Source organism: Podarcis muralis, chromosome 6 (genome assembly GCF_964188315.1).
Source record: "Podarcis muralis chromosome 6, rPodMur119.hap1.1, whole genome shotgun sequence".
Lineage (NCBI taxonomy): Eukaryota > Metazoa > Chordata > Lepidosauria > Squamata > Lacertidae > Podarcis > Podarcis muralis.
This window is the reverse complement of record NC_135660.1, coordinates 15,451,585-15,477,072: the sequence shown is the minus strand read 5'-3', so window position 1 is coordinate 15,477,072 and position 25,488 is coordinate 15,451,585. Positions and strand designations below refer to the sequence as shown.

Sequence of the window (25,488 nt, the reverse complement as noted above, 5' to 3'; positions counted from 1 at the left end):
GGTGACAGACCTAAGACATTAAAACTTCCTCACCACTGCTAAAACGGCGTGCCAGCTTTTTTATGGAGCCTCATCCAGGATTAAGGGATTGGGAGGTGTTAGGGCCAATGGGGATGGCTGTGGTGTTCAAGAGTTTCAGCACAAATCTTTTCTGGCCCTACCTGGAGATGCCAGAGATTGAACCTGGGACCTTGTAATACTTTCCATAGATGCAGTGGGAGGGTTTGCTGCTGAGACCGATCTTGAGGGTGGGAAACTGAAATATACTCAGAGTCGAGTGTGGATTTCATGCTCTTTATTCAGCTCATAGTAGTGGGGAAGAGTGAAAGTTCCCCCCAAATATCTGCTTTATATACATTATTTACACAATGGGCTGCATGTGATTGGCTAATTCTGGGATTCTCCTGTAGGCCAATCAGGTTGCGGTTTCACTTCCACCTGGAGCTGGATTGGGTGGCTCCTGCGGACCAATCATACTGCTGCATTGTTCTAGGACCAATCAGATTGCTGCATTCTGGACCCTATTGTTCTAGGACCAATTAGACTGCTGCATTCTGAATCCTATTGTTCTAGGACCAATCAGACTGCTGCCTTTTGGATCCTGTTCAACTCAGCACATAACAGAAATGTTAATGTGGATTTGTAAAAATGTTACAACTGCATGGACTTGCATGTGGGTGTGAGTGTCACTCAGTCACACACACTTGCATACACACAAACACACACCCCTTCCCTATCACTCTCCCTCTCTCCCCTGAGCTCAGCTGCAGCTAACAGCCGGGGAAATATATATTAGTTTGTGGGAAATGTGCTAAGCTAAAGAGCTGTATCGTTCACATCTGGAATGCACCTGCACAATTAACTTTCCCTCATTATTTTATGCTTCTTTCTGATTTAATTATTGCTAAATTAGGCCGTGGATTTATTTTTATTTCTTTGGTGTGGCAAAACAGAAGATGTAGGTTCACCCAGCTGCCTGCAGGAAACTTTAATGATCCCTTCTAGGAATATTCCAATCACAGGTTTGAACGTGCAAATGTTACTCGAGGGAAAGTGCTAAGTTTCCTTCAGCTGGTAAAACTACACGAAAGAAGAAAAAGCTAAAAAGGAGTATCGGGACGAAACCTCTGCAAGGAATGATGCAAAGGATATTGTTTTCTGGTTGTTTTCTGTATTATTATTATTCCAGTGAAGGAGGACGAAAACACAACAATGGCTTGGAGCAACAGTTAAATTAAACTTAAGCTGGTGAATTTGTACAGGGACTGTGACTTTAGGGGACACTGGTTCAATTTTGAAGCTGTGGTGTTACAGTGGTACCTCGGGTTAAGAACTTAATTCGTTCCGGAGGTCCATTCTTAACCTGAAACTGTTCTTAACCTGAGGTACCACTTTAGCTAATGGGGCCTCCTGCTGCCGCTGCACGATTTCTGTTCTCATCCTGAGGTAAAGTTCTTGACCCGAGGTAATATTTCTGGGTTAGCGGAGTCTGTAACCTGAAGCATCTGTAACCTGAGGTACCACTGTATCAGGATTGGGAGAATCTGTCTATATTGGTTTATTTCAGTTTCTCATTTTTCCAGTATTCAATTCTTCACATTTGCATGTCATAGAATCATAGAACTGTATAGTCAGAAGGGGAACCAGGGGTCATCTAGTTTAACCCCCTGCAGTGCAGTTATCTCTGCTAAAGCATCCATGGCCAGTGGCGTAGCGTGGGGGGTGCAGGGGGGGCCGGCCGCACAGGGCGCAACATCTGGGGTTAGGGCAAATCCACAGGTTAGGGGGCGCAAATCCATGGGTTAGGGGGCGCAAATCCACAGGTTAGGGGGCGCAAATTACTTGCCTTGCCCCGGGTGCTGACAACCCACGCTACGCCACTGTCCATGGCCATCCAATCTCTGCTTAAAAACCTCCAAGGAAGAAGAGTCCACAACCTCCCGAAGGAGACCATTCCACTGTCGAACAGCTCCTACTGTCAGAAAGTTATTCCTGATGTTTAGTCAGAATCTCCTTTCTTGCAATTTGAAGCCATTAGTTCAGGTCCTACTCTCCAAAGCAGAAACAAACAAGCTTGTTCGCTCTTCCATGTGACAGCCATCAGTTAGTGATTTTATTTTATTTTTAAAAAGTCGTCAATCCACCAGTATCTTAGTGTAAAAGGTAAAGGTACCCCTGCCCATACGGGCCAGTCTTGCCAGACTCTAGGGTTGTGCGCTCATCTCACTCTATAGGCCGGGAGCCAGCGCTGTCCGCAGACACTTCCGGGTCACGTGGCCAGCGTGACAAAGCTGCATCTGGCGAGCCAGCGCAGCACACGGAACGCCGTTTACCTTCCCGCTGGTAAGCGGTCCCTATTTATCTACTTGCACCCGAAGGTGCTTTCGAACTGCTAGGTTGGCAGGCGCTGGGACCGAACGACGGGAGCGCACCCCACCGCGGGGATTCGAACCGCCGACCTTTCGATCAGCAAGCCCTAGGCGCTGAGGCTTTAACCCACAGCGCCACCCGCGTCCCGTGTACTTAGTGTACTTTGCTCCTAATATTTTTGTAGGCAACTGTCCCTAATGTACACAGGGTTGCAAAGCAATTCACTCTAATATCATGCATTTTGGGGTGTTATTCTCACTAATATATGCACTATATACAGACCCTGCAGTAGTATATGTATTTAATGTACAATTTACGTGGCTGGAAAACTGCATAGCAACATGGGGAGGACTGCGGATTTTGGAGAATGATTGTGTTTTGGTTTGGTTTGGAATATGCAGATTAGCTAGGTTTGCCTTTAAATATCAGCTGAATCAAATTTCTCCCATATCCCGAGTTTCTATATTTAGTGACAGTAATAAATAAATGCTTAAATATGTCCTTTTGGGTTCAATGTATTATATAAAGAACTAAGACTGCAATCTAATAGTGAACGGAAGATATTTTTGAAAAAAATGTAAGTTATCTTATGCTTCCTTAAAAACCTTGTTAGTGACTCTTCTGAGATGCTTGTAATATACCAAAAGATTTAAATTTGAACAATTGATTTAAAAATATGATTTAATAACTACAGGTGCTTAAATTAGTGATTTCCTGTCCCAACTAAAGAAGAATGGCAACTTAAAGTGATAGAATATGCGCAACTTGTGGACCTAACACATAGAATAAAAGAACAAGAAGAACATAGGTTTAAAGAAGATTGCATATATGGAGGGAAATTGTGTTTATTTGAAAATGTGGGCAGCATTAAGATAAATTCAACAGTGTAAATAAGTTTTGATGGGTGTAATAATGGAATACTGAATGGTTTAGTTCAGGGGTCTGCAACCCGCGGCTCCGGAGCCGCATGTGGCTCTTTTACACCCTTGCCACGGCTCCAGGGCGGATACTAGCGAGGGGAGGAGGCGCATTATGCGCTCCGACACTCCCCACTGTGGCGGGCGCTGTACTGGCTGTGATGTCACATGGGGGCAGTGCGTGTGTTAGTCACGCACCATCCCGATGTCACCTTCCCGCCTGCCCGCTACATTGTAAGGGGCATGTACGCTGGTCACTGTTTTGAAGGGGAGTGAAGAACACACACACCAAAAAAGGTAACTTGTTAATTTAACGTTTATTTCTATGAGGAGAAGTAATTCTGAGGGGTCAAACAAAGAAATAATAGGTTCTCCATCTGTCAGAGAAAAGAACAGAGGCCAACCAGAGAATATTGAGAAGCAAAGCAGCTCGTAAGCCTGATCTTTATTAAACTGTTGCAACGGGGTGCTCCCCTCACACACAGGAGAGAGGAGGAGGACCCCGAGCCATGCGTGCAAGCCCTTACATAGACATTTTAAATTACCCGCCCTGGAGTCCAAGACCACCCCCAGAAACATCATACATACATCACAGAAGGGGTGTAGCCGAAGACCACCCCTCAGATACATCATACCTACATCACAGAAAGGAAGGTCTACAGCAGAAATCTGAGTGCGTTGTTTATCTCCTGTCATTGTTTATCTCCTGTCTGGCAGATTACCTGTTAATGCTTACTTGATTAGATACCCTGGGGAGCCTGGCCAGTTTTTTGTAGTGACAAATACTTAGTTCCTGAGCCAGGTCACAGGCTCACCCTATTCATACACAGATATACCCTTAAGACAGGTTTTGTGAATGAAAAGACAATGGGGAGGCTTTTCCATTTTCCTTTGACCTTGCAGAGAAAACATTTGGTCAGTTTGGGAGCCAAAATGGCTCCAGGACTGCCCTCCTGTGCTGCCTCAGACATGTGGCCCATACATTAATGTACGTTTTCCCCTAGCAAATCCATGAACATTTATTATATAAATATAAGACCTTAATTTTTTATTTCACAGCCATTGAGAGGCAATGGGGGGGGGGGGTTTCCTTTGCAGCTACCACTGCTGCTGTCACTGCCGCTGGACAAGCGGCAGCTCCCCCTCCCCCTAGATTCAGCGCAGGCAGGAGAAATGGGGACAGCCTGGGGTCAAATCAGAAACCGGGATGGCTTTTGTAATTCTGGGACTGTCCCTGGAAAACTGGAACACTTGGAGGGTATGAGACTTTAGTTTAGAAGGTGTTTGCCCCCAGGCTACTCAAAGTCACCAGCTGCCAAGAGTAGGTACAAAATTAAATCTGGGTTGGCAAGTCAAAGTTCCTCGAGCCCAGCACTGTTTTCAGCTGGTTACAGGAAACGCCAAAGTACAGCCTGTGCTTGCCTGCTGGTGTTTATCTCTGAACTGCCCACAACTGCCATTGTGTATCATTTTCTTCCTCAGTTCTCAGAACATAATTACTGAGGCTATTTTGAAAGAGAGATACTGAAGGCAAGGAGGGCTCTTTTGGGGATGGGCCGTCCTTTGCAGAGCAAAGCTTTCATTAGCATCTTCGCTGCGGCCTGCTTTTTGTTTAAATGTTTACTTTTGTCATTTCTTAGGCTTTCATCAACAAGTCTTCTCTATGACCCAGATCTAAAGTGTGCACCTGCACTCCACACAGATCTATGGCGTGACTGACATTATCGAGAAAAAACTAGTTATTGGATCTCTGGTGTGGCGTTAAAGAGGTGCATCTTAGGCCATCGGCTTTCACTTTTTGGATGATTTGTTCGAGAGAAACACTTCTTTTCTCTTTGAATGAGTGGGTGCCTTCCCTCCTCTCACAGAGCTGTTCCCTGCTGCTGTTTAATTAACTTTGTCATTTGTCGGTTTTGTGGGGTTTTTTCAGGCTGTGTTTTTAATACTCCTTTGTACTTGTGATACTTTTAATAAATAATAATAATATAATTTTTTATATCCCACTCTTCCTGGTTCAAAAACCGGGCTCAGGGCGGCTAACAACAAATTTAAAACACTTAACTGTAAAAGCAGCATAAAAGACAGTATAAAAACACGAATAACAATAAAATTCAAAGTTCAGAAATCAATTTAGGGGAAATCTATCTAATAAGCATTAGATCATCACCAGGGCTAGCTGGCTGAATTAGTCCTACTTGGGCCAGCGAGGAGGCCAGGGGAGAATTAACTGTGGGGTCTCAGTGTGGGTAATCTTCATAAAAGGGGAGGGGGAGGAAAGAGAAGGGAAATAAAAGATCAGGCTGAATTCAAATTAAAGGCCAGGTGGAATAGCTCTGTCTTACAGGCCCGACGGAAGGAGGTTAAATCCTGAAGGGCCCTAGTCTCATGGGACAGAGCATTCCACCAGGTCGGAGCCATCACCGAAAAGGCCCTGGCCCTGGTGGAGGATAGTCTGACTTCCTTAGGGCCCAGGACCTCTAAACTATGGTTATTCATGGACCTTAAGGTCCTCTGCAGGGCATACCAGGAGAGACGGTCCCATAAATATTGAAGGACCACACAAGCAGATATGTGTGCCCCCCTTCAATATGAGGGCCATTCGGTGAAGGGTAGATTACAATTAAAGTAAAGGTAAAGGTACCCCTGCCCGTACGGGTCAGTCTTGACAGACTCTGGGGTTGTGCGCCCATCTCACTCAAGAGGCCGGGGGCCAGCGCTGTCCGCAGACACTTCCGGGTCACGTGGCCAGCGTGACAAAGCTGCATCTGGCGAGCCAGCGCAGCACACGGAACGCTGTTTACCTTCCCGCTAGTAAGCGGTCCCTATTTATCTACTTGCACCTGGGGGTGCTTTCGAACTGCTAGGTTGGCAGGCGCTGGGACCGAGCAACGGGAGCGCACCCCGCCGCGGGGATTCGAACCGCCGACCTTTCGATCGACAAGCCCTAGGCGCTGAGGCTTTTACCCACAGCGCCACCCGCGTCCCTTACAATTACAATTACATATGAACAAAAGAAGAGTGGAGGATTCCATCTGGCTGAGGTCTCTCTTCCTACCGGACTCTCTTCTCCAACAGCTCTGGATCTTTTGAATGGCCTAAGAGCAACCCAGGGCTATCACCATCTGACTTGGCTGAAGCCCAGATCCCCACCCCCTCCTGCAAATCAACCAAATTCATGTTGGGAGTCAGACCTTGGCTGAATCCAGGGCACAGACTTAGACGCCACTCACTGTGGAAGCACACAAGCCCTCAATCAAAATCTCCCTGCATGCAAAGGAGGACACATACACACAACCTCCCCTCCTCAGCTGATCTGTGGCCCTGGGTTATTAATCTGGAGCTGGAGATAGTTCTTTCCAAATCTGGGCTCAGACATGGCCACCCACAGCCTGTCCCCAGGCTGTCTGTCTTGAGTAAACAGGGATGGAGGTTTGAGATCCTGGTTTCCGCAGGCTTAAACCGCTCTCATGCCCAAACCATTTGCACTACAGTCGAGCGATTACGATCAACTGGCCAACGACAACAACTCTCTCTTCTGACCGCTGAGTTCACAAACTTTTGCTATGGACCCTCTCCCCGCCCGCCCCAACCCTATATATATTCGCAGGAGAAACCCAACCGCTTCCAAGCGCCGCCGTTTCCTTTCACAAGGCTAATTGCTGGCAACCTAATTGTATATATTATGTTGTCAATGGCGGGCGCTTGGATAAATAAAATAAACACTGTTTCCCTTGCCCCTGACTCATGCTGGAAAGGAGGGACTTTTAACGAATGTAAGCTGGACTAATTGTGCTAATCAAGAGTGACTCATTTGATAAGCCCTGTTAATCTTCCAAAACCAACTCCAAGGGCTGTGTGTAGGGGTGAGCAAAGAATGGTGTTGCATTCATGTTCTGTCTAGAGCTGCCCAGAGAAGAAACAGCCTCTTGACCCTCTGTACTGAAACCAAGCCCTGGTGCTCATCTGGTTCCAATTCTGCTATTTGTGCACCTTGTTGTATTTATTATTGGATTCCTGGCTTCTTCTCCTTGCTTTGTATATACCAGGCATTTATGAGAAATCACTGATCCACTTGTTATCATTGGCACCTGGCGCCTTTTAAGATCAGGCGGCGCTGCAGGAATGCTGAGAAACTCAGTGCGATTTTGGAGATACACGCTGGCTAGGATTTGCATGTAGTGGTCCAGACCTAATTCCTCCCTCCCTCCCCGCAAGCCCTCCTGGAAAAAAAACAAGTTCAATTTATTTATAAGATGCTGTATATTCCTTCTCGACTGAAAATTGATAGCAGAACTGGCTTGGGGAAGATCAACTGCCCTAAAGAATTCAATTACATTCACTTTTCCCCCCCACCATTCATCTCTGCCTATTAAATGAACTGCTGGTAAGAAAATCTTTGACCTCTAGGCCTTGAGGTTGCATTTAGCCAGTAGAGATAGAGATAACATTCATCAATGCATATTGGGCCTTCACATCAGTGTTGGGACTATGGCTGAGGGATGAAACATGCACTTTGCAAGCAGAAGGTCCCAGCTTCTAGGATTCTGGTCCCCTTCAACTCTATGATTCTATGATTCTATGGTTCTAGGTGAGTGGTCCAAACAGCAAAAGCTCTGGAGCCAAGCCAAGCAGAAGGCAGATTTGCCCACTTTGAACCTGACCCTCCACCTTAATTTTATTCCTGCTCTTCAGAGACACCGAAAAAGTCCACTCCACCTCATTGTGGGGAGGAGTTGTGGTGGACTGCGTGGCCACCCACTCACCTCCGGGATGGGGGACAAAGTCCTGCGTTGCCCGGGGGATCCTGCCCACGTCAACGACCAGCCAGCCAATCCGCTGGCTGGTGGGGGCGTGGCCGGGACCATTTAAGCAGAGGCGTGAGCCGGAGGGCTTCCTCTTGGCTCGCTGCTTCTATCTCCCGCCCTCCCTCCTTATTTTGCAGGTTTTCTTCATTGGCCTTGCTATGGACCTTGGTTGGTCACCATTGAGGGACCTGGTAGGAATTTTTCCACCTAGCAAAATTGGCATGGAGCCATTTGGTTTTTGCCTACCTCGAAGCAATCGCCACAACTTTGTAAGGTTTTGCGATTAGGCATTGTTTGATGGGGGAGGGGAGGTGTGGCCATCACCTGCCCCTCCAAGCTTAAGGGTATTCCGTTAAAGGAATCCGGGGTGTGTGTGGATCTTGTCTGTAGCCCGGGGCGGGGCTAGGGCCATGACACAACCCCATCGGGAACACCTGGGGGAGCTCAAGTTGGTCTGCATCGACGGGGCTCCCATTCTGGTGGTTTACCCTTACCAGACTCCCTGCGCAACGGGCAGGAGTCAGATATAGTCGGGTCCATTCAATGCCTAAGCCAGTGTTTCCCAACCTTTTTTGGGCAAAGGCACACTAGTTTCATGAAAAAAATCTCGAGGCACACCACCATGCCAGATGGGGAAAGGTCACTTTTTACTTATGTAAAAAAAAATAAAAAAATAGTAACTTCCAACGAATTCTGTAGGTCTTGTTTCTGAATCATTAAAGCTGCATTTGGGAAGGATTCGTAAGGGCGCACAGCAACTCAGTCCCACCAACTCCACAGCAGGGTTCTCAGGTTCAGTGAAGGGCTCCCTCAGGGGGGCACATATATACACCTGGGCTCCCGAAAAGCTACCGCAAGAGCCCTTCAGGAGTTCACATAGCGCAGGCCTGAAGGCTGCAGCTTCCCACTTAGCATCCCGCCAGAGGAGGAAACCTCAAGTGGTCGACCTGTTTTTTCCCCCTCCCGCCTCCCTTTTGGAGCGCAGAGTTTTGAAGGCCGGCATCAACTCCGTTTTCCTGGATACTTCCCGCTCGAACCGAGGGCTGGGTGAAGCAAGGGCGGCGCTGCGCGTTTTACCTCCACGGCGCAGGGGCTCTGGCTCGCCTTCAGCCACCGCACGACAGCGCTGGCTGCCACTTCGTCCTGCAGCAACAGCTCCAAAACAGCCGCCATGCCCACCTCTCTCCTCCTCTAGCACTACCGCGCGGGCGAGCCTCCGGGGCGGGCGCACAAGGAGCGTGGGCGCCACCCCTCGACACCGTCCCAAAAGCCGCCAAAAAGCCCTAAAAAAAGAGGAGCAGCAAAAAAAAAACACCACACACGGGGGGCGTGTTCTAATTCGCTTCTAACTCCGGGTTAGAGCGCAGCACGTGGAGGATGGGTGGGGAAAGAGAGAGGAGGCGCACTGATAGAACGCCAGGCACGGGGGCCGCCAGGGAGAGCCAGCGCGCGCCCCACCCCGGACGCTCGCGGCCACCGCCGTCCCTCCCTCCCAGGGAAGGCGGGATTAGAGCAAGCGCCCGGGCAGCAAGAAGCGCGCGCGCGCGCCGGCCCTGCCCTGGATCGCTCAGAACCGCCAGTCTCTGGGAAAGTGGGCGTGGCTTCAGAACTCTCAGGCAGCAGCGCCCGCCGCCCGGCAAGGCTTCCCATTGGGAGGCGCGAATGCTTTAGTGGACGGGGATTGGTGCAAATATAGGCAGGGCGGGCTGAGAGGAGGAGCCGCCGCCGAGGAGCAGCGGCACCAGCAGCGTTTCCTCTCCCCCCTCCCCTCCCGTGTCAACAAGCGGGGCGCCTGCGCCGGGGGTTTGCACGTCAGGCAGGCAGCCAGGCAGGCAGACGGCGAGAGCCCCGCGCTGGGCGGCCTCTCCTCGCCGCCGCCGCCCCGCCTCTCGCCGCCGACTCGCCCGCCTCCCTCCCACGGCACACCAGGCAACGCCTGGCGGCACACTAGTGTGCCGCGGAACACCGGTTGGGAAACACTGGCCTAAGCCAATACTGCTCACATTCTGTAATCAATAAAGTTGTGGCCAAAATTTGCCCAATAACATTAACCTAATATTTGTGTTTTTGAATTATGGTGCTGGAGGAGACTCTTGAGAGTCCCATGGACTGCAAGAAGATCAAACCAATCCATTCTGAAGAAAATAAGCCCTGAGTGCTCACTGGAAGGACAGATCCTGAAGCTGAGGCTCCAGTACTTTGGCCACCTCATGAGAAGAGAAGACTCCCTGGAAAAGACCCTGATGTTGGGAAAGATGGAGGGCACAAGGAGAAGGGGACGACAGAGGACGAGATGGTTGGACAGTGTTCTCGAAGCTACCAGCATGAGTTTGACAAAACTGCGGGAGGCAGTGGAAGACCGGAGTGCCTGGCGTTCTCTGGTCTATGGGGTCACAAAGAGTCGGACACGACTAAATGACTAAACAACAACAATATTTGTGTCCTGTGTGTTTATTCTTCAACGAGGGGGTGTTGCAGGGTCTTGACACGCAAGAGACCCAAACCCTGAAATCAGTGAGACCTAGGAACCTTATTCCTGAAGATGAGCCTCAACAGCCTGAATTGTCCTCCTTAGACAGGGGGTTGACTTGATTTCATTAGAATCATAGAACTGAAAAGTTTGAAGGGATGCTGAAAATCATCTAGTCCAAACCTCTGCAGTGCAGGAATATGCATCTGCCCTATGCAGGGATCGAACCTGCAACCTTGGCGTTATCAGCACCATGCTCTAACCAACGGAGCTACCCAGCGCATAATGTATCACACCAGGCTCATTCTCCTTACGAACAGGAATTTGCATTGTGTTCCTTGCAGAATGGAAGTACACGTCCCCTGAGCCTCACAGACAACGATGACTCCGATAGCTTTTGCAAATGAAATCATTTGCATGCACAGAAAGTATGCCATGCCGAGCCATCAAAATGCCAGGGGATAACAATACGGCATTTAAAAGAATGGGCTGTATTCAATATAGATGGTGGTCTTTCTTTTCCTTGCAAGGTATGTGTCAGACGACTGCAGTTGTATGCCAAAATAATCTACAGTAATTTAAAGATACTGCTCCACCTACTGGAGGAAATTTACTGAGCATTCATCCAGATTTGCTTGCAGAACGTTTTGCTTGCAGAACGTTTAACTCGCTCTACGCAGGGCTGCCCTTGAAACTGTCCCAGAAACTCCAGCGGGTGCAGAATGCTGCAGCGAGGCTCCTCACGGGGTCCTTGCCATGGGAGCATATTCACCCAGTGCTTTTCAAGCTGCACTGGCTCCCGGTGGAGTACAGGGTCAGGTTTAAGATGCTGGTTTTGACCTTTAAAGCCCTATGCGGCCTAGAACCCTCATAAGACAGAGCTATTCCGCCTGGCCTTCAACTTTAATTAGCCTGATCCTCTATTCCCTTTTCCCCTTTCCTCCTCTATGAAGAAACCCTTTCTGGGACCCCACATTTAAATTCCTCCCTGGTCTCCTTGCTGGCTCTAGTAGGACAAACTTGGCCAATTGGCCCTGGTGATCATTTGATGTCTACTGACTGGGTCCCCCCACCCCCCACCCCAAAAAATGACCCCTGAATTTTTGAATTTTATTGATACTGATGCTGCATTTTATGTTGTATTTTATGCTGTTTTATGCTGTTTTTAAGTCACATTTTAATCAGTGCTTTATATTTGTTGTTAGCTGCCCTGAGCCCGGTTTTTAAACCGGGAAGGGCAGGGTATAAATATATTATTATTATTATTATTATTATTATTATTATTATTATTATTATTATTACAGTGGTACCTTGGGTTAAGAACTTAATTTGTTCTGGAGGTCCATTCTTAACCTAAAACTGTTCTTAACCTGAAGCACCACTTTAGCTAATGGGGCCTCCTGCTGCTGCTGTGCCACCACCGCATGGTTTCTGTTCTCATCCTGAAGCAAAGTTCTTAACTCGAGGTACTATTTCTGGGTTAGTGGAGTCTGTAACCTAAAGCGTCTGTAACCTGAAGCGTCTGTAACCCGAGGTACCACTGTATTATTATTATTATTATTATTATTATTATTATTATTATTATTCAGAGGTTTGATGTGAGCATTTGCAACTGATGGCGTTTGTAGGTTATACGGCAATGAGCATTCATCTAGAGGCAGCAAAATTTGCAACAGGAAGTGGAAGAATTCAGTGATGGAGACGGGGCTTGGGCACCCACAGGAGCTGCACAAAACACCTCTGAGGGCTGCATGTGTCCCATGGGTTGGAGTTGCACATGTGTGGGCTGGGGAGTAAGCTCAAATGAAGTCAGTGGGATTTACTTTGGAGCAAACTTGCACATTGAGTCACGGCATCTTATTTTAGTCAGCATTAATTTTGTATCTTGAGAATGTTGAGCATTTGCTGGGGTGAATGTAACAGAAGAGTGCAGAAAGAATGGTCTGGTAAGGCTGGTGGTAGAAAGATTACAGGAATTTTAGGGTTATTACCCCTGGCAGACAAAGCTATTCTGAGTACAAAGCTGCATATTCTGACCAGCATCGGTTTACAAAGAAGTTGGTCGACAGTTACTGATCATTAGCATTTTCCTCTTGCTCTTCAGCCAGAAAAAAAACCCCAGCACAGTGCACATGGATCAGTAACTGTCTCTTACCTGCCGTCCGGCAATCCTAAAAGACACAGCACAAAAGGAAAAGGGATTGGGAGGGAGAAGGAAAGGAGCAACTTTTTCTTCGTCCATGTTAACGACCAACAAGAATGGAAAGATTTCAAGAAGAAGAAAAGTTACACCATGACACATGGCTGCACCATAAATTAGCAGAAAGGCATTGTTGTTATATTAGGACAATAACAATGGCCACCAACTAGGGTGGCTTCAATAGAGGGGTAGTTAGACTAATTTATGGGGAATGCGGCTGTCGGTGGCAGAATGCCTATGAATGCCAGTTTCTGGGAATTGTAAGGGCAGAGAGTGCTCTTGTCCTGTCTTCGGGCTTCCCGTAGGCATGTGGTTGACTGCCGTGAGAACACAGTGCTGGACTAATTTTCCCACTGGCCTGATCTCAGTAACACACTACTTATGTTCTTATGATACTGTCATTTTTGTTTTAGATCCTTTTCCTGCTGGTCCTTCGTATGAAATCCACAGCCTTTTCACAGCTGTAAAATTCAGCAAGCAAAAGGAACAGTAATGCGGCGGGCGGGGGGGGGGGGACGGGACCATTTGGTTAAACAACAGTCATTTTCCCCCCTGTTGATTCCATTACAATCCAGTTGTTGATTTTTGGTTTTCGTTTTAATCATCATCATTCACCTGCTGGCACTGACATTTCGTTCAAGCTTGTGAAAAGCTGAGGAGGCCACTGAACAAAGCAGGCTTAAAAAAAAACCAAAAAAACCAACAACAACAACCCCCCCCCCCCAAAAAAACCACTGCCTTATCAGTCAGCAAAAAAGAACAGGACTCAGGAAACAATCAAAGCTTCCTTTAAAAACTATCAGTTTGGAAACATCAAGGTCAACAAAGAAGGGCATTGGCCGTTTCTCAGCGAGTCCTATCAGCACAACAGCAACACTGTGTGTAGGCCTCTTGTTTTCGGAGCTTTTGAGTTACGATAAACTGTGTTACACGTGGGCTAAACAAACGGTTGCCTGACTAGCAGGCCATACACTCTGGAGAACAAAGGGGGCATTGTCTGCCTTGCTCCAGGGGTGCGATGCTTAATCAGAGTGTTTGCATTGTGTTGGCTTGGTTTCAAGCACATATTGTAGCTGAATATCCAAAAAGGAGTGTGCGTGTGGGGGGGGGGGGAGATTAAAAATAATATCACTCATTTCTCAATATTATTTTTTTCTGATAGCGTGTACACAAAGGAAAATGGGCCGGATATTTCATCCGCTAGCAGTGCCGTTCGCTTATTCTTCCCCAAGGGATGTAAAGGGAAACACAACTTCTTGGGAAGAGTCGCAGCTCAGTGGTAAAGCATCCATCTTGTATGGAGAAGGTCTCGGATTCATTCCCTGACATTTCCTGGTAGGGTTGGAAATGTAGCCAATCTGAACGCCTAGAGAGCCTTTGCCAGTTAGAGTAAGAAATTAAGAACTAGATGGACCAATGGTTTGACTCAGTATATAGCAATTTCCTGTGTCCCCAGCCCTTGCCATTAGTCTCTGTCCCTAGTGTGAGAGTTGTTAGGTAAAGGTAAAGGGACCCCTGACCGTTAGGTCCAGTTGTGACTGACTCTGGGGTTGCGGCACTCATCTCGCTTTACTGACCAAGGGAGCTGGCATATAGCTTCCGGGTCATGTGGCCAGCATGACTACGCCGCTTCTGGCGAACCAGAGCAACGCACGGAAACGCCGTTTACCTTCCCGCCGGAGCGGTACCTATTTATCTACTTGCACTTTGATGTGCTTTCGAACTGCTAGGTTGGCAGGAGCAGGGACCAAGCAATGGGAGCTCGCCCCGTCGCGGGGATTCGAACCACCAAACTTCTGATCGGCAAGCCCTAGGCTCAGTGATTTAACCCACAGCGCCACCCGCATCCCTTGTGAGAGTTGTTAGGGGACCCCTATTCCCCTCACAGAACTACAATTCCCAGGGTTCCCTGAGAGAAGGGATTGGTTGTGAAACCACTTTGAGAGTTGTACCCTCCAACATTTGATGAAAATAGGGACGTCCTATTCCATCATAATAATAATTTTATTATTTACACCCCTCCCTTCTGACTGGGTTGCCCCAGCTACTCTGGGTGGCTTCCAATATATATAAAAACATAATAAAACATTAAACATTTAAAAAAACCCACTTCCCTATAGTATACAGAGCTGCCTTCAGATGTCTTGGGTGTGATGGTGGCCTTAGAAGTCTGAGTTCTTCTGAATGTGAGTCAGTTAGGAAATGGCATCTCGGTGGATTGGGAGCCAGATGCAAACATTGGCACCTTGGGAGAATGGATTCAGGGGCGGAGGAAGGGGGGTGCGGGCCGCCCCGAGTGTCACCACTGAGGGGGGTGACAAAATGGCGGGTGGCACTCACTCTGGGGCCTGCAGCGCGCCCGAGCCACACTTCTCTCCTGGGAGAGACATGGCGGCTTGCGGGCGTGCAGGCTCCATGCTGCCCAAATGGTCCGCCCGCTGCCTCTCCTCCAGTTGTGGGGAGGAGTGGGAGGAGTCAGGCAGACTCTGGAGGACCCACGGTGCACCCCACCCCTATGGTGGGTGCTGGGATGCGCCACACCCCGATCTGGATGCTGGGGTGGCTCTATCAAGGCTCAGCCCCACTTTGAAACCACAAAAAGCAAAACCTCTTTGAAACTACTTTAAGAGGCCTGGAAAAACACAATAGACAAGCGCTGCTGGATCAGGCCCATGTAGTTCAGTATCCTGTTCTCACAGCGGCCAGCCAGATTGTCAAGCAAATATAGCCAGAATAAAAATCTCCCCTGCCCAGATCCTGCCTGCAGCCATGTGTGATTTCCAAAAACACCTCAAGAGGGAAACTGTCAACCAAGCTAGCACCTGACTTTGCAAGCGCCTTCTGCCAGATTCTTCGTCACTGCAGCTGTCAATGCAGCCTGTTTTACACTGAGCAGGGAACGCATTTAATTTCATCTGCCTGACACCTCCCACGCTGCTTCTTAAGACTGTTACAAACTGCACTTCTGGGCTCCAACATCACACCTGGTTTTCCTCCTCACAGCTCCACCTGCCAGCCTGGTTTTTTAAATTAAAAGGGGGGTTGCTCTTATCTAACAATAGAACAGAGGTGGGGAATCTTTTACAGACCACGGGCCACATCCTCTTCTGGTCAGCCTACAATTGGTCCCTTCCAATGTTATGATCCCATCCCATGCTATGTGAAAGTCATGGCTAAATTGTGTCCCATTGATTTCAGTGGGACCTAAGTTCAGCTGCTTAGTCTATATCCAATTCAATGTGCATAGCATCACTTAGTTCAGCTGGTCCTATGGGGTGGGGGCTGGCTCCCATTCTTTAGACGAGAATCTGTGATACATCATTTACTCCGGTTGGCGGGGGGGGGGCTCCTGCTAATTCCCCTCAGTGGAGCCCCAAACATCTGCCCCAAAAGTCTTGCCCTAGGTGCCCCTTTGATTTAACATTCTGCTGGATGATGGGGATCCAGAATGGCTGGAAGGAGGCCCTTTACACAGTGCACAGTTGAACTATGGAACTCACTGCCACCAGATGCAGTGGTGGATGCCAACGTGGATGGCTTTAGAAAGGGATGGGATAAATTCATGGATAAATTCATCTGTGGCTACTAGTCATGATGGCCTGTAGGACCAGAGGCAGTGTACCAATACTAGTTGCTGAGGATCGTGCTAGAACACTCAAATCCTGCCTGCAGACTTCCCATAGGCAACTGGTTAAACCCTCTGTCCTGAGTAAGGTTACCAGATTTTTTCAGTGAATCCGGGGACACATTTAAACTTCAATTGATTTTGTATGGGGACTGATTTGTAAATCCGGGGACTGTCCCCAGCAAAGGGGACGTCTGGTAACCTTAGCCTAGAGAGCTCTGGATTAGATGGGGCTTTTGGTCTAACTAATCCAGCAGGGTCCTTCTTACATTCTTAACTGGAAGAAGAGCTTTGAAGAACTCAGAAGCTCACTTGCAACTTCTGTTTGCCCTTCAAAAGGCTATACGGTAGCTTTTGCAATGAATAATGAGCTGCCCATTAACCAAGTTGTGTGGGGCAATACTCCGACCCAGATGGCTTGGGGGGGGGGGGGGAAGGAAGCACAAAAAGTGTTAAGACGCCAGCTTGTTTTCCTGAGATGTTCATTTACATTCCCTTCTAAAGCTGCACGCTCTGCCAAATTATTATTATGGTGCAATACAGCCAGCTAGTGGCGAAGACTGTTAGCAGCCCATTGAACCGATATTTTAAACCGGCAATATAAATTCACTGGAGTGTACATAAAAACAGTGCTAAAGACTACATGAATGTTCAGGTCTATTAAAGAGATTATTGGGAGAGGCGAGTTCCCGAATGGAACAGCCAGTCCTTTTATAATCATAGACTAGCCATACATTACATTTGAATAGTAAGTCAGTCACTGGAGACTTGAGAGCCATCTGGTGGATGAGGATCAAAAATCTGCCTGGGAGGTGGGGAACCTGTGGCCCTCCTGATGTTGTTGAACTACAATTCCCACCAGCCAATGGTTAAGGATGGTGGGAGTTGTAGTTCAGCAACATCCAGAGATAGAGACCAATGGGCATCGGGCCTAGAAGGCTGAAGGGCAGGGGACCAAGAGTAGGTGGAATCCAAACCAATGACAAACTGAGTCAACCCAGTCTAGCTTTGCCCCCATCCCCCAGACCAAGGAAGAAGCTGAAAGCCAGGCACACCCCTTAGACTGGTCCTAAGTAGGAAGGCAGGAAGTTGGTGGGTGCTTGAGGAGAACGGACTGTTTGGAGAACAGATTCAACACCCTATCCACACACAGAGAGACTCAAACATGCCCCAGAACAATGAGCAGGAACAATTAGGAAAGGGACAGGCAATACAGGTATCTGTATAAAAATGGATGGTGTGACTACACTTGGAATACTGTGTACAATACTGGTCACTCATTCTCAAAAGGAGGAAGAAAGAGCTGGAGGAAGTTAAGTACAGTATCCGGGGGCTGGAATACCTTCCCAGTTAAGGAAAGGCTAAAACATTTGGGGATTTCTAGTTTAGAAGATGCTGCGAAGGGAACAGATCAATGTGTCCAACATAGTGGCAAAATTTTCCAAGATAACATTTCGGCGACACTTGTGTAACAGTGATTTGGCAATCGTAGGACCCATGAATCTTAAAAAGAATTGAACTTTTTTTTTTGAGGTTGTTTTTCAAACCCACCTGCAATCCCCCCCCCCAAAAAAAGGACAGCTCACTGCCCCCTTCACAACCTGAAGGAGCATCTCCACCCCCATCGTTCAGCCTGGACACCGAGGTCCAGCTCCGAGGGCCTTCTGGCAGTTCCCTCCCTGCAAGAAGTGAGGTTACAGGGAACCAGGCAGAGGGCCTTCTCGGTAGTGGCGCCTGCCCTGTGGAACACCCTCCCATCAGATGTCAAGGAAATAAACAACTATTGGACCCTCGGTTTACGTTACCTTTGGGTAATGTAACTTTCGGGTTGCGAACACAGCAAACCTGGAAGTGTATACTTCCGGGTTTTGCCGTATGTCCGTGCGCAGACGTCCTCTGCACACATGTGCAGAAGCACTCTATTGTGCTGTGCGTGTGCACAGAAGCAGCGCCTCTAGATGCAGACTTTCGGGGTACGTATGGACCCCCCAGAATGAATTAATTTCATATCCGGTGGGTCCACTGTATCTGACTTTTAGAAGACATCTGAGGGCCTTCTGGCAGTTCCCTCACTCCGAGAAGTTAGGTTACAGGGAACCAGGCAGAGGGCCTTCTTGGCGGTGGCGCCCACACTGTAGAACACCCTCCCATCAGATGTCAAGGAAATAAACAACTATCTGACTTTTAGAAGACATCAGAAGGCAACCCTGTTTAGGCAAGTTTTTAATGTTTGATGTTTTATCGTGTTTTTAATATTCTGTTGAAAGCCGCCCAGAGTGACTGAGGAAACCCAGCCAGATGGGCGGTGTATAAGTAATACAGTGGTACCTCGGGTTACATACACTTCATGTTACAGACTCCGCTAACCCAGAAATAGTACCTCAGGTTAAGAACTTTGCTTCAGGATGAGAACAGAAATCATGCAGCAGCGGGAGGCCCTGTTAGCTAAAGTGGTGCTTCAGGTTAAGAACAATTTCAGGTTAAGAACGGACCTCCAGAACGAATTAGGTACGTAACCAGAGGTACCACTGTAAATTATTATTATTAGCCAACCTAGCACCATCTAGCTGCTTTGGACTACAACACCCATCAGCCTCAGACAGCACTGGTGTGTCCACTACAGATGTGAGTTGTAGTCCAAAAGGTCAGGCAACTATTGTTTTATGTTGCTACAGCTTAAAAAAACACATCTTCTCATTTTTAACATTGTTGCTGGAATTGTATTAATATTATTGCTTTCTTTTTGTTTGCAAATCATCTTTAAAGTTGAAACAGTAAGATCATCAGGGTTTGAAGGCACGCAATGCTGCAACCTTGCTGAAGTCACACAGGTCTGGTCAGTGCTGGGAGCGGAATCCATCTGAGAGCCACATAAATCTCACCTTGAGTTATTGAAGAAAGGCTGAATACAAGTAGAAAGGTTGACATCCACCTAGGTCATGCTTGACCCACGTAAATCAATGGACTTAAAACAACTTGCCTATTGAATTCAATGGGTCTATTCTTGAGTGTTATGAACACTGATCATCACCCATAATGAATAATCACGAATGCAAACGGCCGTCTTGCAGATAGCCACTCGGTTTTGAAAGTATGGTTACCAATTACAAATAGGGCTTGCATAAAATTATTCCAACAATGCTCTTGCTATATGCATGGTGCTGTCTGGAATGGCAGAATAAATCGCTTGCATAACCACTGTAGGGAACTGACCTTTGGCCAAACATAATAGCAGAACTGAAAGACTAAGACTTTTCTTCTGAAATTAGTTTCTGACTTAACTGCCTTAACCAGATTATTCCAAAACAGCTATTATTGGCTGAAGTCATTCTACACAGGAGACTCTAAATATATAGAGAGCGCAGTCTAGAAACTGCTTAAATAGATCATGTATGAGTACACTATACATTTAGTCCTGTATGACTATGGTGAAAATTCTGAGATAAGAATGGATTTAAGTTTTACTCTAGTTCTACTAGAACAATTATACAGTGGTTCCTCGGGTTACATACGCTTCAGGTTACACACTCCGCTAACCCAGAAATAGTACCCCAGGTTAAGAACTTTGCTTCAGGATGAGAACAGAAATCGTGCTTCAGAGGTGCAGTGGCAGCGGGAGGCCCCATTAGCTAAAGTGGTGCTTAAGAACAGTTTCAGGTTAAGAACGGACCTCCAGAATGAATTAAGTTCTTCCGAGGTACCACTGTATAATGGACTGGTCAGTCACAGAGATTACAGGGATGTGGCCATTAAGCATAAATATGTGACTGTGTTATGTATTTCAATGAAACGTAGGCAAAACCTCATGTCCACAAGAGAACTGCAGATTATAATTTATCAGGAGGCTCTTTTAATGAAACTTTTGAAACACAACAAATCCCAGGTGCCCACAGCAATCTATAAGTAAAGTCAGTGTACAATTTTTCTTTGGTAATAAATGATTTCATTCTCATAAATAGATGATTCATGTGTACACGCTGTGCACCAGGGAAGACAATGCTCCACATAAAAGCTTATTCTACTCCTCGGCTTCAGACCCTTCGTCATCATGGCTAATCTGGAAATAACGCAGTTCGTAGGTCTCCTTGTCAGACGCAACCACGCGCAGCCAGTCACGGAGATTGTTCTTCTTGAGATACTTCTTTGTGAGATACTTAAGGTACCTTTAACACAAAAGGCCAAGTGATTTTAAGTGTATGATGTAATTTGATCACAAGCGTTTACAAAGACGTGATACAAGACAGCAGTCGATGACTGCAAAAAGCAACAATGATTATTTGTTGAGCATCTGACCCTTAAGACGTAGCCTGTCTAGCAGAACACCTAAGTCTGCAATTCTATAGACAAGGGAGAAATTTTAACGGTGCCCAATGGGGATTACTTCTGAATAGACACGTATAGGAAACTGAACTCGGAACCAGAAAGTTCCCAGGTGAAATTTGTTGCTTGTCATGAACTCACTGAATGGACTTAGGCAAGCCACTATTGTTATCTGCCCCATTTACAACCAGGTCAAGCAAACCCACCTTACAAGATTGTTGAAAGGCTGAGAATTATATGAAAAAATCTGAAACTCTGAGGTGCTATATAAATACTATTACATGTGATGAAATGAATCTCCGTATTAATGCAATCTATCTTAAATGATGAACTTAATTCACCAAAGGATGAGGACCATAGCTCAGAGAATCTGCCCCCTATACAGAAGGTCTTAAGTTCAACCCTCAGCATCTCTAGATAGGGCTGGGAGAGCTTCCGTCTCTGAAACCCTGGAGTGCTGCTGCCATCAGCCTAGACCAGGCAAAGTCTGTTTGAGAGCCTAATTTGGCCCCTGTGGCAGCTTATTGCTTGGGGTTAAATCCCAAAAAGCTCAACAACTTTGGTTGGCCCTCAAGCATCAAATCTGGCCCTCTTTGAAAAAAGGTAGATGGTCTGACTTCGTATGGGACAGTTTAATATGATCCTATGAGTGACCAATTGAGTAGGCAAAAACTAGGCCACTCCAGGAATTGCCAAAATATTACACTGCTCTCCCACAAAAAAACAACAACCTAAGAACACATATTTGGAAATCAAGCTTCCTTTCAAATATATCATACCATTAGCTTCCTTTCAAATATATCATACTAGTTAAGAAATCAACTGCAGGAAGATGGGGCAAATTAAATAGCCCAACTTCACCTTCCAGTTCTCTTTCAAAAGCTGATATTCCAGAACAGAACTGAGAATAGTCTTCAGGTGTCAAGTGTGCGTTTGGCGCAGAAACACATGCTAAAGACACGAGATAATAAACAGCCTCAAATGCTACTACTTCAGGTTAGCTTAACTGGGGAATTTCAACTAAAGCCACATTTTAAATTGGTTTACCATTCTTGCTACGTGTCCTGAGGTTTGGAGCTAAAATCAGAAAGAAAAGCCCACCACACAAAATAAAGAACACCCACCTTTTTGAGAACTGCCTTTCAGATGTCACTGTGATTTTGTTCTTAAAGCGTTCAATATGAACTACATTTCCCAAGTTTCCAGTTTTTCCATTGACCTTAACTTTTTCCTTCAGGAACTGTTCCTAATTCAAGAAAAACAAAAAAATGCAACACTAGGGAATGGTGCCCTAGATGTGGAACTAGGGAAGTGACCCTAGCCAGACAATCCATTATTACAGTCACAAAATGCAAATAAATCATGCAAGAATCAATGAAAATGAATAGAAATATTAACAGAAATATTCCTATTAATGTACTGTATTTTTCACCCTATAGGATGCACTTTTTCCTCTCCAAAAATGAAGGGGAAATGTGTGTGCGTCCTATGGGGCGAATGCAGGCTTTCGCTGAAGCCTGGAGGTGCGCACCAACCCCTCTTGCTCTCCAGGCTTCAGGAAGCTATCCGGTAGACGCAGCTCTCCCACGGCTAGCGGAGACCTTGCTGGCACCCAGAAGCTTGTGGCGCGCTGAGCTCAGCACGCCCCAAGCTTCGGGTTTCGCGCAGCGCTCCACTAGCCGTGGGAGAGCTGCGCGAAGTCGCGCGGCTCTCCCACGGCTAGCGGATAGCAGCCTGTTCTGGGGGCTGGGGGAAGCTCAGGCTTCCCCCGCCCCAGCCCCGCACCTGGGGGGGGGGGAAATAAATATTTTTTTCTTTATTTCCCCCCCAAAAAACTAGGTGCGTCCTATGGGCAGGTGCGTCCTATGGGGCGAAAAATACGGTAATTCATAACATACAATATCTGTCTCTCTATATATATTTATTTTAAGATGCCAAAACATTGGTACGATACATAGTCATTTGGTATGGAATCCATCTGGATTATGATTAAGATAGTCACTAAGCCAAGCTAAATAATTATCCCATCCAGGTCTGTAACTCCAAACCTCCCTGCACAAGCAAAGGTAATTGCAGGCAGCAAGAATTAAAACAGGATGTGATTAATTGGCTGGGAATGATTTACAGTTGTAGGAGTCAAGTTCTTACCCATAGGCTGATTTGACTAAAGGGCAACTATTTATCATGAATTTTATTATAAACACGCATAGACTTAATTTCCTTTAAAAGAAACCTCAAGCATTTGAATTTTTCCCTTCCTTACGTTTCAATGTATGTTGCCATTAAAACATGACCAAAGAAGTGTGAACAGCAGAACTACTTACAAAATTTCCTGAATCAAATATTCCATCTTCTACAGGATGGGTGAGGTCAAGGCTATACTTGCAAGTTGATTTTTTCAGTTTCTTGTCCTTTTGCTAAAAGAAAACCAAACATGCCCCTGAAATTAGTATAAATGATCCTTATATTTGATCAGTATAGTCAAGAGGAAATATATACCTCATATATCAGAGATGCCTTAATATATTTCTCTACTTAACCAATATTCTTTATCCTGTAACTTTCACTTAACACAGAAAATATACTAGTAATGAAAATTTCATCACCTACCCTCACTACAGTGCAAACCTAGCATAAGAAATAACAGTTCTTTAATAGCTAACTTTGTTTTCCTCTCAAAGGGCTAGGGACAATTTTTTTTCTTACTCTATTTTAAACTAAAATAATGGAGGACCTTGCGCCAAACAAACAAGAGCAGTTTCTGCCACTAGCACCAACTAGAATCCAAAGGGCCCATATCCAGGACCTGTGAGGTGGCAGAAGAAGAAGAGGAGTTTGGATTTGATATCCCGCCTTTCACTCCCTTTAAGGAGTCTCAAAGCGGCTAACATTCTCCTTTCCCTTCCTCCCCCACAACAAACACTATGTGAGGTGAGTGGGGCTGAGAGACTTCAAAGAAGTGTGACTGGCCCAAGGTCACCCAGCAGCTGCATGTGGAGGAGCGGAGACGCGAACCTGGTTCCCCAGATTACGTGACTACCGCTCTTAACCACTACACCACACTGGCCCTGATTGAATCTGTCCAATCAGGGGAGTCAAGGGTCTTAGGAGCCAGTGTGGTATGGAGATTAGAATGCTAGACTAGGATATGGGAGATTAAGTTCAAACCCTCACTCAGCCATGAAGCTAACTAGGTGACCTGGGGCCAGTAACTACCTCTTTGCCTAACCTACCTTTGAGTGTTCTTGTGGGGATTCAATGAGAGGAAGAACGATGTACAGCACCTTGATTTTTTGCTAATTAAACACTATGGTCTTTTAAATGGGGGGGGGTGAGGCATATTGGTTTTGTTACTATGTATTTTTATATTGTAAACCACTTTGTGATCCTCCAATGAAGGGTTTATAGAAATAGAAATAGGGGGGGGGGGGCTTAAGTGCTATGGAAGACCAGGATTAAGTGTCATTCCTTCATTTGTGGCTATCATAGCACTGGGCTTCCCTCCCCTTTCATCCAATGTATACCTAATGCTAAGATGTACAGTGGTACCTCGGGTTACAGACGCTTCAGGTTATAGACTCTGCTAACCCTGAAATAGTACCTCAGGTTAAGAACTTTGCTTCAGGATGAGAACAGAAATTGTGCAGCGACGGCGCAGCAGCAGCAGGAAGCCCCGTTAGCTAAAGTGGTGTTTCAGGTTAAGAACAGTTTCAGGTTAAGAACGGACCTCCAGAACAAATAAAGTTCTTAATCTGAGGTACCACTGTATACCTAAAGTTAAGCGGTGGTAATACACAAGATGCAGAACTGGGGACGCTCATCATTTACTATTGCCAGTTGACATTTATTTATCCACGGGCTTTTCAAGATTCCCCATGTCCCTTTATGGATGTCCTATGCATTTTTGCTGGAGCAGCAAACTTGAGTGACCTTCAGATGTTGCTGGACTCCCAGATAGCGGGGCCCAATGATCAAGAATGACCTCAAATTGCAATCTAGCAACATCTCCCTTTGCGTGAGAGCATTACGAAACCCATCCCCGAAAAGCACGACGACGTGAATGAGGTACTTTAGAAAATTGGCAATGAGCTAAGAGAGTTCTTCACAAGAGTCCTCCAGACCTTATTTCGCATTATGTACGTGATCTAGCAAAACCTGTGTGGCGCCCATGAACTCAGGGTACCAAACACGACAGGCAATCCTACTGAATGCAACGGGCTTTCTCCCAGGTAAGGGGGGGTTTAGGGTCACAGCTACACAGCAGCCTCCCAACAGCCCTGCAAGGTTTACTAGCGTGTGGGAAAGGAGCAGGCGAGGGAGAGAAGAGTGAGCAGGGAAGCCTTCCTGCCCTCCTTTAACCCACGCGTGTCTCCCGCCACAGCCCGCCCGGCTCAGAAACTCACCGGCGCCATCTTGGCCAGGCAATGGAGAAAGAGGGTGGAAACATCGCGGCCGCGCTTTTATAGATATCCGCGCCGTGACGCAATGACGCGCAGCGTGGACCACGCTCGAGGGATAAAGGAAGAGAGTTGACGCTCGGATCAGGGAAGAGGGGTAATACTTCCGGGTGCCAAGCGCCCGCTCGTTTCCGCTAACGTGCGCACACCGGAAGCTGCGTGATACAGAGTCCGGCCGGTGGGTCCTGGTGTCTCGGCGCTTCTTTATGGGGGGGGGGGGGGGTTCAAGTTTAATCAATAGAAATAAGAAATCCAAGGAGCGCGAGTTAAAACCGACCGGAAACAGCTCCCCAGGGCAATAGACAGGGGGCTGACGCAGCCCCG

The 25,488-nt window shown here is 46.9% G+C and overlaps 1 protein-coding gene and 1 non-coding gene across 2 annotated transcripts; both read right to left on the bottom strand.

Moving 5' to 3' along the window:
• Positions 1-10,769: 10,769 nt before the first annotated feature.
• Positions 10,770-10,844, bottom strand: TRNAI-GAU (transfer RNA isoleucine (anticodon GAU)). Its single transcript has one exon. It is a non-coding gene; the product is annotated as a tRNA-Ile (tRNA).
• A 9,370-nt stretch (positions 10,845-20,214) lies between these two features.
• Positions 20,215-25,262, bottom strand: RPL22L1 (ribosomal protein L22 like 1). Its single transcript, XM_028731563.2, has 4 exons — positions 25,111-25,262; positions 23,032-23,124; positions 21,832-21,953; positions 20,215-20,550 (listed from the first exon to the last, which is right to left on the bottom strand). The coding sequence occupies exons 1-4, from the start codon at positions 25,117-25,119 to the stop codon at positions 20,406-20,408; spliced, it is 369 nt and encodes a 122-aa protein (XP_028587396.1). The 5' UTR covers positions 25,120-25,262; the 3' UTR covers positions 20,215-20,405.
• Between the last annotated feature and the right edge of the window lie 226 nt (positions 25,263-25,488).